The 18,721-nt window shown below is 39.9% G+C and overlaps 1 protein-coding gene across 1 annotated transcript in view; it reads left to right on the top strand.

Moving 5' to 3' along the window:
* LOC128684493 (zinc finger protein 268-like) overlaps positions 1 to 13,902 on the top strand; it is a 52,135-nt gene extending 38,233 nt beyond the window's left edge. The window contains exon 2 of the mRNA XM_070097020.1: positions 10,876 to 13,902. Within this exon, the coding sequence (XP_069953121.1) occupies positions 11,266 to 13,179 (1,914 nt within the window). The 5' untranslated portion in view covers positions 10,876 to 11,265 and the 3' untranslated portion in view covers positions 13,180 to 13,902. The remainder of the gene's footprint in view (positions 1 to 10,875) is intronic.
* The last annotated feature ends 4,819 nt before the right edge of the window (positions 13,903 to 18,721 follow it).

Raw genomic sequence — 18,721 nt, forward strand, 5'->3', positions numbered from 1 at the left:
GTGGAGATTTAAGGCTTTAAGTCTATCTTCATACGGGAGGTTCCTTACACAGTAAATCATTTTAGTCATTCTTCTCTGTATGTTCTCTAATGAGTCTATGTCCATCCTGTAGTAAGGGGACCAAAACTGAGCAGCATAATCTAAATGAGGCCTCACTAGTGATGTATAGAGCTGTAAAATAACTTTTGGAGTTCTGTTACTTATACTTCTTGAGATAAATCCAAGTAATCGGTTGGCCTTGTTGCGCACACCAAGGCACCGCTGTCTTGGCTCCAGATTTCTGCTCACCATGACTCCCAAGTCCCTTTCACATTCTGTATGACCAAGCTCTACTTGACCTAGATTATAGCTTGCAACCATATGACCTGTCTTTGTAATACTCACTTGTGCTTTATAGTAATCTGTTTACATTAATGTTTTATCACTGATTTCATCATTGCTTAGTTAATCTTAAGTTAATTTTAAGCCAGCCCGTAATGCTATGCATAGTATAAGTGGCTTTGGCATGCTGCTCTTATCTGTATTTTTTTTTGTACCTCTGTATGTGTGCTCAAATTGTTAATAAATAAATAAATAAATTAATAAAGGACTTGCCTAGTATGGGCCAACAGGCCTATTGCAGTGTTCCTCCTTTCTTATTGGAGACTTGTTTGTGTGAGGGAGGGATGGCAAGTTTATTGTTGGAGAATATAAGAACATAAGAACATAAGAAAGGAGGAACACTGCAGCAGGCCTGTTGGCCCATACTAGGCAATTCATCCCACTAACAAAACATTTGCCCAACCCAATTTTCAATGCTACCCAAGAAATATGACAGTAATATCAACTCTAAAGCTTATTTATCTATCACAATTCAACTAATATGACATAATAAACAATATTAATAACATAGAAACATGGAATATACTCTAGAATGAATAAAATAAGTCATTATGTATGTCACGAGAGGTGTTGTGTTGTGTTGTTGTTGGGTATGTAAGGGCCACTGAGAGTAAGCCGTCCATAATGGTGGTGAAGGAGTTGGTTAAATGTTCACCAACCAACTCCTCCAATGTTGATAAATTAGGCACATGTGCAATTCTTTGGTATAAGAACATAAGAAAGGAGGAACACTGCAGGATGCCTGTTGGCCCATACTTGGCAGGTCCTTTACATTTCATCCCACTAACAAAACATTTGCCCAACCCATTTTTCAATGCTACCCAAGAAATAAGCTCTGATGTGCAAGTCCCACTCAAATCCAGCCCCTACCACTCCTGTACTTATCCAACCTAAATTTGAAACTACCAAAGGTCCTAGCCTCAATAACCCAACTAGGTAGACTGTTCCACTCATCAGGCGCTGTATAATCCTCCGGGTTTAGCGCTTCCCCCTTGATTATAATAATAATAATGTTCCACTCATCAACTACCCTATTTCCAAACCAATACTTTCCTATGTCCTTTCTAAATCTAAACTTATCTAATTTAAATCCATTACTGCGGGCTCTCTCTTGGAGAGATATCCTCAAGACCTTATCTTTATTAAGGAAACGTATCCTCCAATGTTGTTAGGTAAGATATCTTTATTGTAGATGAATGGTTCACAGAACCGACACATTGATAAATTAGACACGTGCAACTCTTGGGTATCTTTATTAAGGAAACGTTTTGCCACACAGTGGTTTCATCAGTCCATACACAGGAGAAGCTTGAAGAATAGGAGGAGAATGAGGTAATCAGTCCCTCAACCTTGAGTCGATGTGGTCAGTCCATCAATCTTGAGTAGAATACGGCATATGAGCAGAGAAGGAGCTTATAAACCGTAGGTAGGAGAGGTGCAACAGTCATAGGTGGTGTCACATTTGCCCAATGTGGAAGTAGGTCGTGCCCAAGGGTTAGGCAAGCAAAGAATTCCCAAGTATTACATAGTCATAGTAGGGGACTTTAACTTTAGTCAAATTGACTGGAATTTTTTGACAGGTAATCTAGAGTCCAGTGACTTTATGGAAACAGTTCAGGGCTGTTTTCTGAAGCAGAGCGTAACAGAGCCTCCCAGGGGTAATAATTTGCTAGACCTAGTCTTGTCAAATAAGGAAACACTCGTGAATAATCTGGAGATCACTGAAGAGCTTGGCGCAAGTGATCACAAATCCATCACTTTTAGCATTAACTGGGAATGCAAGAATAATGATAATACAGTAAAAATCCTTGATTTTCATTCTGCCAATTAGGGAACACCTGTCTAATCTTGATTAGGGTTATCTAGCTAGTGATTTTATTGACGATGATCATACTTATGATTATGAAGGGATCTGCTTTTATGATTGTTTTCTTAATAATGTACACCGTGCCCAGAGTATATACATTCCCCCAGAGAGATATTAGGTCTAATAAAAATGATCCCAAATGGGTTAACAGGAGGCTAAAGCATCTATTAGGGGAGAAAAGGGGAATTTATAGGCGCATCAGAAGAGGAGAGGTTAACCTTACTGACCAATATGTTCAGCTTAAAAGAGAAGTAAAAAAGGGGATTAGAAAGGCTAAACGTGACTATGAAATTAAAGTTGATAATGAATCAAAGACTAATCCAAAGGGGTTCTTTAAAGTGTATAGGACGAAGGTGAAGGAAAAAGTAGGACCTCTGAAAATTGGGAATGGACAGCTGACGGATAATGAACTGGAAATGTGTTCCTTATTTAATGACTATTTTTTGTCAGTTTTTACACAGGAAGATGTTAATGAGATTCCAGTAATTAACAATTATTTAGTTCCTGATGAATTTAAGTTAACTAATATTACTGTCACGAGGGACATGGTTATTAAACAGATAGACAAACTGAAGCAAAATAAGTCCCCGGGACCCGATGAGCGGTTTTCCAGGGTACTTAAGGAATGCAAGATGGAGCTTAGTCAGCCATTAACGAGTGTATTCAATGCGTCCATCCTTACCGGTGTTGTGCCAGAGTTGTGGAAGATGGCTAATGTGGTTCCTATATTCAAATCAGGGGATAAGTCCATTCCTTCAGATTACCGTCCAATAAGCCTGACATCTATAGTGGGCAAGTTATTAGAATCAATTATAGTTGACATTACCAGAAGTCACCTTGAAGAGCATAACTTGATAAATGAATCTCAGCATGGATTCACGAGAGGTCGTTCCTGCCTGACAAACTTACTGACGTTCTTCAATAGAACATTTGAGGCAGTTGACAGTGATAAGGAATATGATATTGTTTATTTGGATTTTAGTATAAAGCCTTCGATAGAGTACCTCACAAGAGACTCTTAAGAAAAGTGGCAGCTCATGGTATAGGAGGTAAAGTTCTAGCATGGATTGAGGCATGGCTTACCAATAGAAAGCAGAGAGTTACCATTAATGGAGTGAAATCTGAATGGGGATTAGTCACTAGTGGCATTCCACAAGGATCAGTTTTAGGCCCTCTCTTGTTCATAATTTACATTAATGACTAAGTAAGTAAGTAAGTAAATTTATTCAGGTATACACAAATACAGTTACATAGAATTATCATACATAGCAGCATATGTGTAGAGAACCTAGGATAACCCAAAAAAGTCAGACAGAGTGACTTATTTCCATTGGGGTCCTTTTACCTTATTATTATAATATAAAGGTTATAATATTTTCTTATTATTCTACAATGAAGATAACATCTTATTATCATACTAAAAAGACTATCTACTACACGAGGGTCATTAAGACTATCTACAATACGAGGGTCATTACTATGGATAAGGTTACTCCATTCATCTTTTCCAACCCCCATGACTGATTTCTTTCTTCATGGAATTGAAGAAGAAATATAAATATAATTATGGCAGCCTGTACCCCTCTAATGCCTGCCATTTTCACTCTTCGCTCTTTTACTCATATACAATAATATTTATTTTCCAGTCCCTAGTACACTTAGTATCTACTTTAGCAATCACACTGAATTACTAGTAAAATTTCCTCTTCAAAACCCTCTTCACTGCTCACTTTTCCCTTAACTTCACAAAACCCTTACAGTTAACCTCTTCAAAACCCTCTTCACTGCTCACTTTTCCCTTAACTTCACAAAACCCTTACAGTTAACCCCTTATTACACACTCCCCTACCCACCTCACTTCACAGTCTGGCTTCACCAATTAACTAATAACTCCTTTCCATTCTGGTAGACCAGAAAGGTTTAATCAATGGTTTTATCCTTCCAAATCCCCCTCAATTCCATTTATCAGGGGTTGTGTCGTGTTGTTGTCTCCTGACCTGGTCTGCTGACTCAGCCATTTTTAAAACTGAGGGGAGTAACGCCACCTGACTTTCCTTGAGTTTATAGATATATTTGGCTTTTTCTGCTATGATTCTCTCACTGTACACTGGTCAGCTGAATATAGGTCAGCTACTAAAACATTAACCTTGACTATTTAACTATTCACTTCTTTCCCACGACTGGCACTGAGGGATAACCGTCCTATACCTTGGCGTTTTGTACTGTTGATTTGACGATGTCTCCTGTGTTTCCCTCTCGTTAGCACTGGTACAGGTGATATGATGGTGGTACAGATATGATGCTACTATCAACAGATGAACGTCAGCAAAGATGAGAATTTCACTTCGCTAGTTGTACGTCTGGTAGTAGCTGCTGTTTGAATGCCGGTCAGCCATGTTTAAAGGCTCAAATCTTTCCCTCGTTTGGCACTGACGAAAAAAGTCCTACAGACCTGTCATTTCCTTGGAGATTTAGTTGATCAGGTTTTCTGCCATGTTGTCTTCCCGTTAAACACTGGTGCAGTTGATATGGAGGTCAGTTATTTAATTTAGTGGAAAACGTCTCGTGTCTGGTTCACGTCTGGCAGCAGGTCTGGTAATTGAATGCCGGTCCCTCTTCTGTCATATTTAGTCCATTTCGTTGTCGTCACCGTCAGTTTTTATGTCACTATAGTTTACTTGCATGTTGTTGCAGCAGTACTTGCAAATTTAGCCATCACTGGAGTTCGGATAGGCCCAGGGGACGGCAAGATATAGGAGCAGCCTTGTTGCTGCTTGCTGCGGCTGCAGCTGCAGGATGGTGAAAGGATGATGAAAGGATTACTAGTGACATGAGTAAGTTTGCTGATGATACAAAGATAGGCCGTATAATTCACTCTGTGGAGGACGTCAATGAACTCCAGGACGATTTGGACAAATTAATGTCTTGGTCTGAAAAATGGCAGATGAAGTTCAATGTGGATAAGTGTAAGGTACTTGCCCTTGGTAATGAAAATAACCCTCGAAGCTATAATCTAGGTGAAGTAGAGCTTGATCATACAGAATGTGAAAAAGACTTGGGAGTCATGGTGAGCAGAAATCTGAAGCCAAGACAGCAGTGCCTTAGTGTGCACAACAGGGCCAACAGATTGCTTGGATTTATCTCAAGAAGTGTAAGTAACAGAAGTCCAAAAGTTATTTTACAGCTCTGTACATCACTAGTGAGGCCTCATTTAGATTATGCTGCTCAGTTTTGGTCTCCTTACTACAGGATGGACATAGACTCATTAGAGAACATACAGAGAAGAATGACTAAAATGATTTACTGTGTAAGGAACTTCCCGTATGAAGATAGACTTAAAGCCTTAAATCTCCACTCTCTGGAGAGGCGTAGAATGATAGGAGATATCATTGAAGTGTATAAGTGGATGACAGGCATAAACAAGAGAGATATTAATAAAGTACTGAGGGTGTCGAACCAGGTAAGAACCAGAAATAATGGATTTAAGTTGGATAAATTTAGATTTAGAAAGGACATAGGTAAGTACTGGTTTTCTAACAGAGTTGTAGATGCGTGGAACAGTCTTCCCAGTGGGGTGATAGAGGCTAGGACCTTGGGTAGCTTTAAGAAGGGACTGGACAAATATATGAGTGGGAGGGACTGGGTTTGATTGGTGTCATGGGGTATGGGAGTTATTTCTTGGGTAGCTTTGGGTAGAGATCGTTTTGATAAGGACCTGCCTCGTATGGGCCAGTAGGCCTTCTGCAGTGTTCCTACATTCTTATGGTCTTATGTTCTTATTAAGATCCAAAGAAGTTGCAGTGTCTGACAGGATTGTAGATGAATGGTTCACAGAACCGACACGTTGATAAATTAGACACATGTCCAACTCTTGGGTATCTTTATTAAGGAAACGTTTTGCCACACAGTGGCTTCATCAGTCCATACACAGGAAAAGCTTGAAGAATAGGAGGAGAATTAGGTAATCAGTCCCTCAACCTTGAGGGACTGATTACCGTATTCTACTCTATGCCGTATTCTACACAAGATTGATGGACTGACCACATCGACTCAAGGTTGAGGGACTGTTGGCCCATACTAGGCAGGTCCTTCACAAATCCAACCCACTAACAGCATAACTGCTATACCCAAGCAATAAGCTTTGATAAATTGCTGAATCACTAAAGAAGACACCCTCTACCACCATCACTACCACCTTCTAACACTATTACAATGCTACCACCTTAAGAACTTAAGAATGGAGGATCACTGCAGCAGGCCAGTTGGCCCATACTAGGCAGGTTCTTAATCCATCCCACTAACAAAACATTTGCCCAACCTAATTTTCAATGCCACCCAAGAAATAAGCTTTGATAACTATCCACTCATTTGCAAGTCCCACTCAAATCCAACCCCTCGCTCTCATATATTTATCCAACGTAAATTTGAAACTACCCAAAGTCCTAGCCTCAATAACATAAGAACCAGTATTACAACTACTATTACAACTATTACCACTATTACAACTGCTACAACCATCTCTACCACCATCAACCACTATCACAACTGCTTCCACTCTACCACCACCACCTTCATATTTTTCTACAAACTTTTTCTTAAATTATATGTGTTTCTCACATTCTTTACCAAAGGGCTGGCACTAGAAGCTTTCCTTGGAGCCATGGTGACTTATTTAGCAGTTGCAAACACTAAAACAAATGGAATAATATGAAATATATCATATGAACTGGTGGGATCATCCTCACTCACTGATAAACAATGGCACACTGGCTGGGAAAGGAGTGTAAGGCGGCTAGGGGCTGTGTTTACCTGTCCCAGACGAACTACTATTTGCGAGTCAATCTACGATTAGTGAGCCCATGTTTATATGAAAATATCCCTATGATTTCCGAAATTTACGATTCTCGAGAACTACGATTATCGAGGGACCACTGTACAGTGGACCCCCGCATAGCAACTTTAATCCGTGCAAGAGGGCTCATTGTTATGCGAAATGATCGGTATGCGAATGAATTTTCCCCATAAGAAATAATGGAAATCAAATTAATCCGTGCAAGACACCCAAAAGTATGAAAAAAAAATTTTTACCACATGAAATATACATTTTCCTACACACAAAGAGAAGGATACATGCACAATAGTAGAGTAGTACATGCACAATATTTATTGTGCATGTACTACTCTACTAAATGAAGAATAAATGACACCTTTATTGAAGATGCAGCAATGACTGATGAGACACGGTGTTCTGGGAGTGCCTTTTCCTCCTGAGTACTGTAGGTCCTGTTTGGCATTTTCTTCCAGAACAGGCCTTATCACACTGTGTATGCCACTACGATTCTTAAATCTCTCAAACCAACCTTTGCTGGCTTTAAATTCACCAATATGAGCACTAGTTCCTGGCATTTTTCCCTGCTCACCTGGGTGTTAGTCGACTGGTGTGGGTTGCATCCTGGGAGACAAGATTAAGGACCCCAATGGAAATAAGTTAGACAGTCTTCGATGACACTGACTTTTTTGGGTTATCCTGGGTGGCAAATCCTCTGGGGTTAATTGTTTCTTGGTATTCTCAATAAGCCACACCAACAACGGTGCTACAGCAGCAGCAGCAGCAGCAGCAGCAGCAGCAGCTGACAGTGATACAGCAGCAGCAGACGATGCTACAGCAGCAGCAGACGGTACTACAGCAGCAGCAGCAGCAGCTGACAGTGATACAGCAGCAGCAGACGATGCTACAGCAGCAGCAGACGGTACTACAGCAGCAGCAGATGGTACTACAGCAGCAGCAGCAGCAGCTGACGGTGGTACAACAGCAGCAGCAGCTGACAGTGCTACAGCAGCAGCAGACGATGCTACAGCAGCAGCAGACGATGCTACAGCAGCAGCAGATGGTACTACAGCAGCAGCAGCAGCAGCTGATGGTGGTACAACAGCAGCAGCAGCTGACAGTGCTACAGCAGCAGCAGACGATGCTACAGCAGCAGCAGACGATGCTACAACAGCAGCAGACGATGCTACAGCAGCAGCAGACGATGCTACAGCAGCAGCAGACGATGCTACAGCAGCAGCAGACGGTACTACAGCAGCAGGAGCAGCTGACGGTGGTACAGCAGCAGCAGCAGCTGACAGTGCAGCAGCAGCAGCAGCTGACGGTGGTACAGCAGCAGCAGCAGCTGTACCACCAATAGTAGCGATGGTTGATTGGGGTTTATTATACAACCTGGCCAGCTCGGAGACACGCACTCCACTTTCATACTTATCAATGATCTTTTTCTTCATCTCTATAGTAATTCTCACCCTTATTGCTGTAGGGTTGGCACTAGAAGCTTTCTTGGGGCCCATGGTCACTTACTTTGCAGATAAAATCACCAAAAGCACTGTAATAATACGAAATGTTCCGATTGTATGCTTGGATGTTACCGCGGAGGCTGGCTGGTAAACAATGCCACCGGCGGCACATGTGAGGCTGACTAAGGGCGCACATTGGACGCGTCTCGGACGAACAGCGTTGAGCGGGTTTTTGAGCGGTATGCGAGGCAAAATTTTTGCGATAAAAGCGAGCGGTATGCGGATTGAATGTTATGTGATGCCGACGGTATGCGGGGGTCCACTGTATATATATAGTCAAGCTGGTCCTAGTGGCATTAAAAGACAAAGAAGGAAAGTAACCTTAGAGAAAGCTTTGCTACCTAAAGTCTCTATGGAGGGGGATTCCTCTTCCAAACACTAACTCTTCCCTCTTTCCTCTTCCCTATCTTCCAGAAGCCAGCATTAGCCTTCAATAAAGGTATGTAAAAATTTACATAATTGTTAAAAAAATTATTTTTTTTGTGAATATTTTTGTCTGGAACGGATTAATTGTATTTCCATTAATTCTTATGGGAAATATTAATTCAGTTTTCGGCCATTTCGGTTATCGGCCGACCTTCTGGAGCGGATTACGGCCAATAACCGATGGTCCACTGTACATATAATAATAATACATGTATAATAATAATGTACTACATAATAATAATTATAATACACAGCTTCAAAAGACCATCACTAGATGGCAGTGATTACCACAACGAAGAGGGAGTGGTTGTGGCTGCCTCCACCTGTTACATAATAATAAATTTTATTCATTCAATAGTATATATCAGGTTTCTGTGTTATTTATATTGTTTATTATTTCATATTAGATGAACTGTGATAGATAAATAAGCCGTAGAGTTGATGATAGCGAAATATTCAAGGAGTATTTTGTCCTGTCTCCAGACAAACTCTCGTCAGCCGCCGCCACCACGTATATAATGACATATTTTATTCATTCTAGAGTATATATCATGTTTCTATGTTATTTATACTGTTTGTTATGTCATATTAGATGAACTGTGATAGATAAATAAGCTGTAGAGTTGATGATAGCGAAATATTCAAGGAGTATTTTTTACTATCTCCAGAGAAACTTTCGTTGGCTGCCGTCACCGCTGCCGACACATATATAATGACATATTTTATTCATTCTAGAGTGTATATCAGGTTTCTATGTTAATATTTATATTGTTTTTATGTCATATTAGATGAAGTGAGATAGATAAATAAAGTGAGATAGATAAATACATGTAAATGCAATTAATCTGTTCCACTGGAACAGATTAATTGCATTTCAATTAAATGAGGAAAATTGACTCTGCAAACAAGCAAATCCAGTTGTGAGCAAGGTCATGGAACGGATTAAACTCGCAAGTAGAGGTTCCACTGTACTTCTGTATCTTCTAACTAGTTGTCTTAAGCCTCAGTGAAAAACCAGAATATACTGTAGACAATATACAGTACTTATGTCATATTGTGGAGCTGTGAATATGAATGTCTTGGAAGTATAAGTTTTAAGAAAGTTTCAAATGCTGCTTATGTAAAAGTATTAATAAAATATGTGAAAGTAAACATAAGAAAACCCTCAGCACTTTATATTTTATTTTTATTAGGACATGATACATAGTTGTACAAGGTATTATAGTAGCTGGGCGTACATGTCGAAAGCCCCTTGTATGCAGAGCATTATGGGCAGGATAAAATTAACTTAAGACTATCTAAGCTATAACAGATTTAATGGTAAAAGTTACTGTAGACAATTTACAATATCAAGTACAATTGAGTTATTTTAAACAATGAATTTGAACATTTCAATTTTGAAGCATTATAGTTTTACAATTTTGTAACGTTACAGTTAGTAATATAACAAAATGATCAGTTTACTATTATGTAATCATATAATTTAATTATCAGATCTAATCAAATCAATGATCTGTAGTGTAGTAACAGTTCATATAGTCATTAGATGAATTACAGTGCATTCAAGAGAATGGATTATTCCATTAGGTAATGCTATAAAAACATAGTTTGATAAGGTTTCTCTAATTATGCAACTGGGTTGTGCTTACATGTATATCATCTGAAGATATATGTGTAAGCACCTGAAAGAGCTCAGGTTTTTCTTATTTTCACTGTGGTATTTTTCATATATTTGTAATCACACGTTTTATTGTCATTTATTATAAAAATTCATATAGTCTGAATTTGTGAATGCCAGTGAAGCTCAGAATATAAAATTTTAAATCCTATTAATCTGTTATTTTCTTTTCCAGCTCATCCTTGCCACTGGAAGAGCACCAGTGCCCAAGGATGTAAAACCAACTTAAGTGACAGAAATAATGCAATACAAATTTGTTTTAGCACTATCATACAGGACACTGAAGTGTTAGGAAATGTCAGGGTGTAAATGGAAGATATGCTATTAATTAAATTTGTATATTTACAATAATGCTGGAAGTCAATATCATTCAGCATAGTGTACCCAAAGAATATTTAATATTATTACTTAGAATCCTAGGAATATTCTTTACCACATCTATTTGGTCAGTATTTAGCATCTCATAGCTCACTTCAAGATAATGATTAGTACCTATGTATCAAGTGATTCATAAATATAAGTCATATTAGAGTCCAAATTTAAGATTGCCAGATCGGTCTTCACAATGTCTAAAATGCTTGAAAAAATATATGATCCAGCAGTGAGTGTTCCTGTGGAAGATACACCAAAAAAATTTTTAGAAAATTTGAGAAAATATTCTGGCGAATCTAGTTTAACAATTAGAATGAAAATTCAAAGTGGAGAAAAACCATATCAATGTTCAGAGTGTCTGAAAGGTTTTAAGCAGAAAGCAAACTTAATAAGACATATAAGAACTCATACCAGTGAAAGACCCTACAAATGTTCAGTATGTTCAAAAGCTTTTGCAAGAAAAGCTAATTTAATTATGCATAGTAGAATTCACACTGGAGAGAAGTCTTATCACTGCTCAGAATGTCTGAAAGGATTTTCACGAAGGTCTTATTTAAAAACACACACAAAAATTCATACAGGACAGACACCACACCAATGTTCAGAATGTTTAAAAGTTTTTTCAGAAAAATCCTATTTACAAACTCACATGAAAACTCACACACGAGAGAAATCATATCAGTGTTCACAGTGTGTAAAAGGCTTTTCAAAAAAATATTGTTTAGAAACACAGACAAAAATTCATACTGGAAAGAAACCATACAGGTGTTCAGTGTGTGCAAAAGGGTTTGCCAAAAAAATTAATTTACTAATGCACTTGAGAATGCATACAGGAGAAAAACCGTATCAGTGTCCAAAATGCTTAAAAGGGTTTTCAAAAAACACTTATTTCCAAACACATATGAAAACACATTCTGGAAAAAAAACATTTCTTTGTTTAGTGTGCCAAAAAGACTTTTTAAGAAAAGGCGATTTAGTAACACACACGAGAACTCATACAGGAGAGAAACCATTTCAGTGTTCAGAATGTCTTAAAGACTTTTCACAAAAATGCCATTTGATATTACATTTGAGAACTCACACTGGAGAGAGACCCTATAAGTGTTCAGTGTGCCATAAAGATTTTTCAAGTAAAGCTTACTTAGTAATGCATATGAGATTTCATACAGGAGAGAAGCGATATCATTGTTCAGTTTGTCTTAAAGGTTTTTCAGTACAATCTTCTGTTATAACACACATGAGAATTCATACAGGAGAGAAACCATACCAGTGTTCAGTGTGTGAAAAGAACTTTTCAAGGAAACATCATTTGGTATTGCACATGAGAATTCACACAGGAGAGAAGCCATATCACTGTTCAGTATGTTTAAAAAGCTTTTCAGTACAGTCTTCTGTAGTAACACACATGAGAACTCATACAGGAGAAAAACCATATCACTGTTCAGAATGTTTGAAAGACTTCACAATAAAGTCCCATCTTGTAATGCATATGAGAGTTCATACAGGAGAGAAGCCGTATCAGTGTTCTGAATGCTTAAAATCATTTTCAGTAAAATGTAACTTAGAAATACACATGAGAAGTCATACTGGGGAAAAACCATATAAATGTTCAGAGTGTCTGAAAAACTTCTCAAATAAGTCTGATTTAGTAATACATATGAGGATTCATACTGGAGAGAAACCTTATCAATGTTTAGAGTGTTTAAAAGGCTTTTCAGACCCTTCTCAACTTATAAGACATAGGAGAATTCATACAGGAGAGAAACCATATCAGTGTTCAGAGTGTCTGAAACGTTTTTCGGTAAAATCCCGTCTTGTATCACATACAATAATTCATACAGGAGAGAGACCATTTAAGTGTCCTCAATGTGTAAAAGAATTTTCATTGAAAGGTAATCTAACGAGACATATGGGTGTTCATACTGGAGAAAAACCGTTTCAGTGTTCAGAATGTCTGAAAGGTTTTTCAATAAAATCTCGCCTAATATCTCACATGATGATCCACACAGGCAAGAAACCATATCGGTGTTCAGAATGTTTGAAAGATTTTTCATTAAAAGGTAATTTAGCAAGACATTTAAAAATTCATTCAGCAAAAAAATTCTAATGTGATCAGTTTATCTGATTTTTTTTTCAATAAAACTGCTCAGAAAAGAACGAAGCAAAAAACAAAATCTATGGGAGTGCTGAGAGATTATAAAAAAAAATATTGAATCATTCTTGATAAACCACAAGTAAATTCGTACAAACATGTAAGTGTTCTGTTCCTTGAAATGGGACCTGTGTTGTTGAACTGATGAAAGGAGTTGCTTGTATTCCTGTTCTTGAATGAAATCTAAATTCTCTTCCATGACACAATTTAAAAAGATATTCTCTTAATACTCCTTTCGCATGCTATTTCGTTACTTTTTAACAAGTCACTGGGAACTAGCACTTTCCCGACACTACTCAAGACAGCAAGGGTTACACCAATACATATAGGTGGTGACCCCACAGATGTAAACAACTATAGGCCAATATCAAACTTACCATTACTATCCAAAATCTACAAGAAACTCATGCACAAGAGATTATATTCATTTATAACAGCACAAAACATACTCAACCCCAGCCAATTTGGCTTCAGAAAAAATAAAAGCACTTATGATGCAATTGTAAAAATGCTAGATCTGCTTTACACAGCACTGGAAAATAAGGAATATCCATTAGGACTTTTTATTGACCTAAGCCTCTTCAAGGGGGGCTCCTTGGTGCAGTGAAGAGGCTCTTGGTCTGAGGAATTAGACCTGTCGGTCTCCTTCCTCAGACCGAACCTAATTACCCCCCAATCTCCCCCTTCCCTATCCCATCCTCCCCTTTTTTCCTTTCCTCCTCCTCCTCCCCACCCCTCCCTTTTGCCCTTCCTCTTTTTGGCCTTTGGGATTTTTCCCACAGGCACACTAGTTCATACGTAGGGGGAAGGGTACCGGGGTCCATCCCATTCCGTTGAGGTTCTTGGCGGTGGCGTAGTTTGCCATGGGATCTGGATCACCTGGGGATGTCTCGATCCCTCTCCCGTATCCCGGAGGGTGGCTTTGGGTGTCTTTCGGGCGACAGGTGTATCTCTGGAAGCCACCTTTTGGATTCCGGGGGTGGTGGCCGAATGAGGTATGCTTTGTGGCGGATATCCAGCCACCCTCTCTTTTGTCCACCGAGGTAGCTCGGCAGATGTGAGGTTGCTATCCCAGATTGCTGGTTTACTGGCATGAAGGGTAGGGTATGGCACGAGTTCCATGCTGCATCTGCACTACTTGCAGTGCTGAGGTCCTCTTGGGCGCAGAGGGAGATTTCTGGCCCTTTCATTCCTTCTAGGAACTATCCCTTCCCGGTCCCCCTTTTTTTATTCTTTTTTTATTTTTATTTTCTTTTATTTTTTTCTTAACCCTTTGAGGGTTTCAGCCGTACTAGTACGTCTTACGTGCAGGGGTTTTTGACGTACTAGTACGCATAAATTCTAGCGCTGTCAAATCTCACAGGAAAAGGCTGATAAGCCTAGATGTGAGAGAATGGGTCTGTGTGGTGGGTGTGCGCAGTAGGAAAAAAATCTGGGACCCAGTGGTGCATTGTGGGAATGCCATCATAGTACACAATGTCCACCGTGCCTTGCGGTAAGAAGTTCCTCACTCCTCGGCGAATTGGGACACTTTTGTTCCCCAGTGACAGTTCTAATACAGATGGAAGTAACAGTGAAGATGAGTTTCAAGGTTCTGGTGAGGTTTTGACCGAAACTAATGACCATAATATGGGTAATAGTGAGGAAAACCCAGACAACCCACAGCCTTCCACCTCTGGTGCTGGGCCGTCTTGTTCACGTTCAGTTGTACCAGAATCAAAGAGGAAACTCCTATTTTCCCAAATCCCAGACTCAGATGTGAGCATTGGTGATGATAGTGATAGTGATTATGAACTACAAGCTCTTCAAACTTGTTCCAAGAATGGAGGAGGAGGAGGAAGAAGAGGAGGAGGAGGCAGAGGAGGAGGAGACAGAGGAGGAGGAGGCAGAGGAGGAGGAGGCAGAGGAGGAGGAGGAAGAAGAGGAGGAGGAGGAAGAGGAGGAGGAGGAGGAAGAAGAGGAGGAGGAGGAAGAAGAGGAGGAGGAGGAGGAAGAAGAAGAAGAATACGTAATGATAACAATAATACATAATAATAATAATACATAATAATAATACATAATAATAATAAGTAATAATAATAATAATATGTAATAATAAATGTTCACCCATGACAGTAACAAGATAAGGGGAGATAACATCTGATAAGTGCTGACGTTTGATGAGGGTAAATGAGGGTGCAGCTGATACCGAAAGATTAGATGAACATCGCCCTCCCTTTGTTTTTGCTGGTATACTAACATTTGTCTGTCTGTCTATTTGCCTGTCTGTCAAGCTCCCTGTCTATCCGTCTAGCTCTCTGTCTCAGAGAGCCACAAGACTGCGTCATCACTTTTACTCACATCTTCAAGCAGAGTATAGCACTTTGTCTGGGTTTCTTGGGTTATCCTAGGTAATTTATACTATGTATACTTGTATTTATGTGTACCTGTGAGACAGAGATAGACAGACAGATAGAAAGAGATAGAATGAGGGAGAAAGATAATTAGATAGAATGGAGGAGGGGAAGCAGCGTCCGACCCCATTGTTTTGACAGGCGGGAGGGGGAGTGAGTAATGAGACAATATGTCATTTTGACAGCTGCCGACTCCTGGTAATTTACACTATGGAGGAGGAGGAGAAGGAGAAGGAGGAAGAGTAGGGGGAAGAGGAAGAAGAGGAGGAGGAGGAAGAGGAAGAGTAGGAGGAAGAGGAATAAGAGGAAGAGGAATAGTAGGAGGAAGATTAGGGGGAAGAGGAGGAGGAAGAGTAGGAGGAAGAGGAAGAAGAGGAGGAGGAAGAGGAAGAAGAGGAAGAGGAGGAGGAAGAGGAATAGGAGGAAGATTAGGGGGAAGAGGAAGAGTAGGAGGAAGAGGAAGAGTAGGAGGAAGAGGAAGAGTAGGGGGAAGAGGAAGAGGAGGAGCAAGAGGAGGAGTAAGAAGAGTAGGAGGAAGAGGAAGAAGAGGAAGAGGAGGAGGAGGAAGAGGAAGAGTAGGAGGAAGAGTAAGAGGAGGAAGAGGAAGAGTATGAGGAAGAGTAGGGGGAAGAGGAGGAAGAGTAGGGGGAAGAGGAAGAAGAGGAGGAGCAAGAGGAGGAGGAGGAGGAAGAGGAGGAGTAAGAAGAGGAAGAGGAAGAGTAGGAGGAAGAGGAAGAAGAGGAGGAGGAAGAGTAGGGGGAAGAGGAAGAAGAGGAGAAGGATGAGGAAGAGGAGGAGGAGGAAGAAGAGGAAGAAGATGATGTAATAATATTTTTCCCTTGAAGCAAGAAAAAAAAAAGTCCACCCCATGACAGTGACAAGATAAGGGGAGATAACATCTGATAAGAGATGACTTTTGATGAGCGTAAACGAGGGTGGAACTGATAAGAAAAGATTAGATGAACATCGCCCTCCCTTTGTTTCTGCTGGTACACTAACATTTTTGTCTATTTGTCTGTCTGTCAAGCTCCCTGTCTATCTGTTTATCCATCTAGCTCTCTGTCTCAGAGAGCCACAAGACCACGTCATCACTTTTACTCACATCTTCAAGCAGAGTATAGCACTTTGTCTGGATTTCTTGGGTTATCCTAGGTAATTTATACTATGTATACTTGTATTTATGTGTATCTGTGAGACAGAGATAGACAGACAGAGATAGAAAGAGAGAGACAGATTGAAAGAGATAGAATGAGGGAGAAAGATAAAACACCATTGTGTATGACACCATGTTTCAAAGAGTTCCACAAGCTGCAGAACTTCTAGGAATATGTTCAGTGACTGTATATTGGTATATATATTATAGAACAATAATAATAAACAATGTTTTGTATTGTTTGTTTTTGTAAACAAGTTTTGTAAACAATATATTGATAATTATGTTTGTGTGCTTATTGTGTTGTATACAATGAGTGTATATATGTACATTGCACCTTACTTTGGTCTCATAGGCCACATAAGTTATGTGAAAAAATAAAATAGTGAAAAAAACAACAAACCTTCAAATACAAGTAAACCAAAGTTTACCGGTGAGCGGCAGTCGCCGCTGTTGCCATATGCGGCTCATTTTCTGCAAACTTCATGCCTCCATATCTCCGTAAGTATTGATGGTAAAAATTTTTTGTTTATCCTATAATGTTTAGAAAAAAAACTATTTTTTCATAAGAAAAAATAATTTTTTTTTTTTTGAAATTTGGCCGACCCTGAGAACAAGTTTCTGAGAGGGCCTGTCGACCCTCAAAGGGTTAAAGACAAAAAGAAAGAAGTAACCTTACCATGGAGTCCCAAATCCATGACCCCTCTACCCCCAGGCCCCTTATTTTTACCGCACCCTGTTCTGACCTTGCCTCGTCTTTTGGCCACTCTTTGGACACTCCCAAGGCCCCTGTACCTCTTGCTTTTGTTATTTTTTTTTTGTTACTCTTGCTGGTGCTGTTTCCTCACCCACTTCAGGTACCGGGGCTTCCACTGACTCCTTCGATTTGTCTGACCTCCGCTCTCCTTTGACTATGCTTCCGGCCTCTCCCTCTATGGTGCGATGATTTTCGAATTGCCAGCCTGTCTCACATCGGACCGAATCTGGTCCCACTTCTAAACGCCAACGACAATCTCCAGACAATGTTACTTCGTTACCTTCCCATTCTACTCGGAAAAGACCGACACGTCATGCACTCCCTCTCCACACTCAGTTTTGGACCACATAATGGACTAAATTCTTTACTTTATGACAGAGTTCTTCTACTGCCTATCTTTCTGACTATAGTATTGGCAAAGCGCTCCTACGCCACATTGGTAGAGATATTTTCTTTCATGCTCTTAAGAGTGGTACGTGCATCATCACAGTCCAGAATTCTACCCAAGCTCATGATCTTTCTCTTCTTTCACATATCGATACTATTCCTATCACTATTGAAAAACATCATTCCCTCAATTCTTGTGGTACTGTTATTCTGCCCCATACCATAGTCCAACAGAATTTCCAGACATGTGGCAATGACATTCTCGATCAGCTGGAACTCCAAGATCTCCCAATTCTCAAGGTAGACACTTATGTTCTTCCCGCCCGCGGGCGAAGACGATACCCTAGCAATGTGGCTCATTTAACTTTTGACAGCCGTGAACTCCCATCCTCTGTTTATGTAGCAGGACATTGGTTACAAGTTTGGAAGGTGATCCCTGCACCACAACAGTGTAGGAATTGCTGGCGATTTGGCCACCCAGCAAAATATTGCAGATTTATAGCCGAATGCCCAGTCTGTGGTGTTGATGACCATTCTAATACATCTTGCAGTCGACCTCGCTCTTGCCTTAATTGTCATGAGGCTCACCCTTTGTACTCTCGCCGTTGCCAGGTCTATTTAAATGAGCGGGAAATTTGTTGCCTTAAAGAGGCAGAAGGTCTCCCTTATGCTATGGCAGTTTCTCATCTCTGCCTCCAAGGGAGATTACCCAGGTTTCTTATTCTCAGGTTTCAAAACGTCCTCCTACTTCTGGGGTCCCATCTGCAGCCTCCTCTGCTGTTGCCAGTCCCATAGTCACTCCTGTAT

This window comes from Cherax quadricarinatus, chromosome 4 (genome assembly GCF_038502225.1).
Source record: "Cherax quadricarinatus isolate ZL_2023a chromosome 4, ASM3850222v1, whole genome shotgun sequence".
Classification (NCBI taxonomy): domain Eukaryota; kingdom Metazoa; phylum Arthropoda; class Malacostraca; order Decapoda; family Parastacidae; genus Cherax; species Cherax quadricarinatus.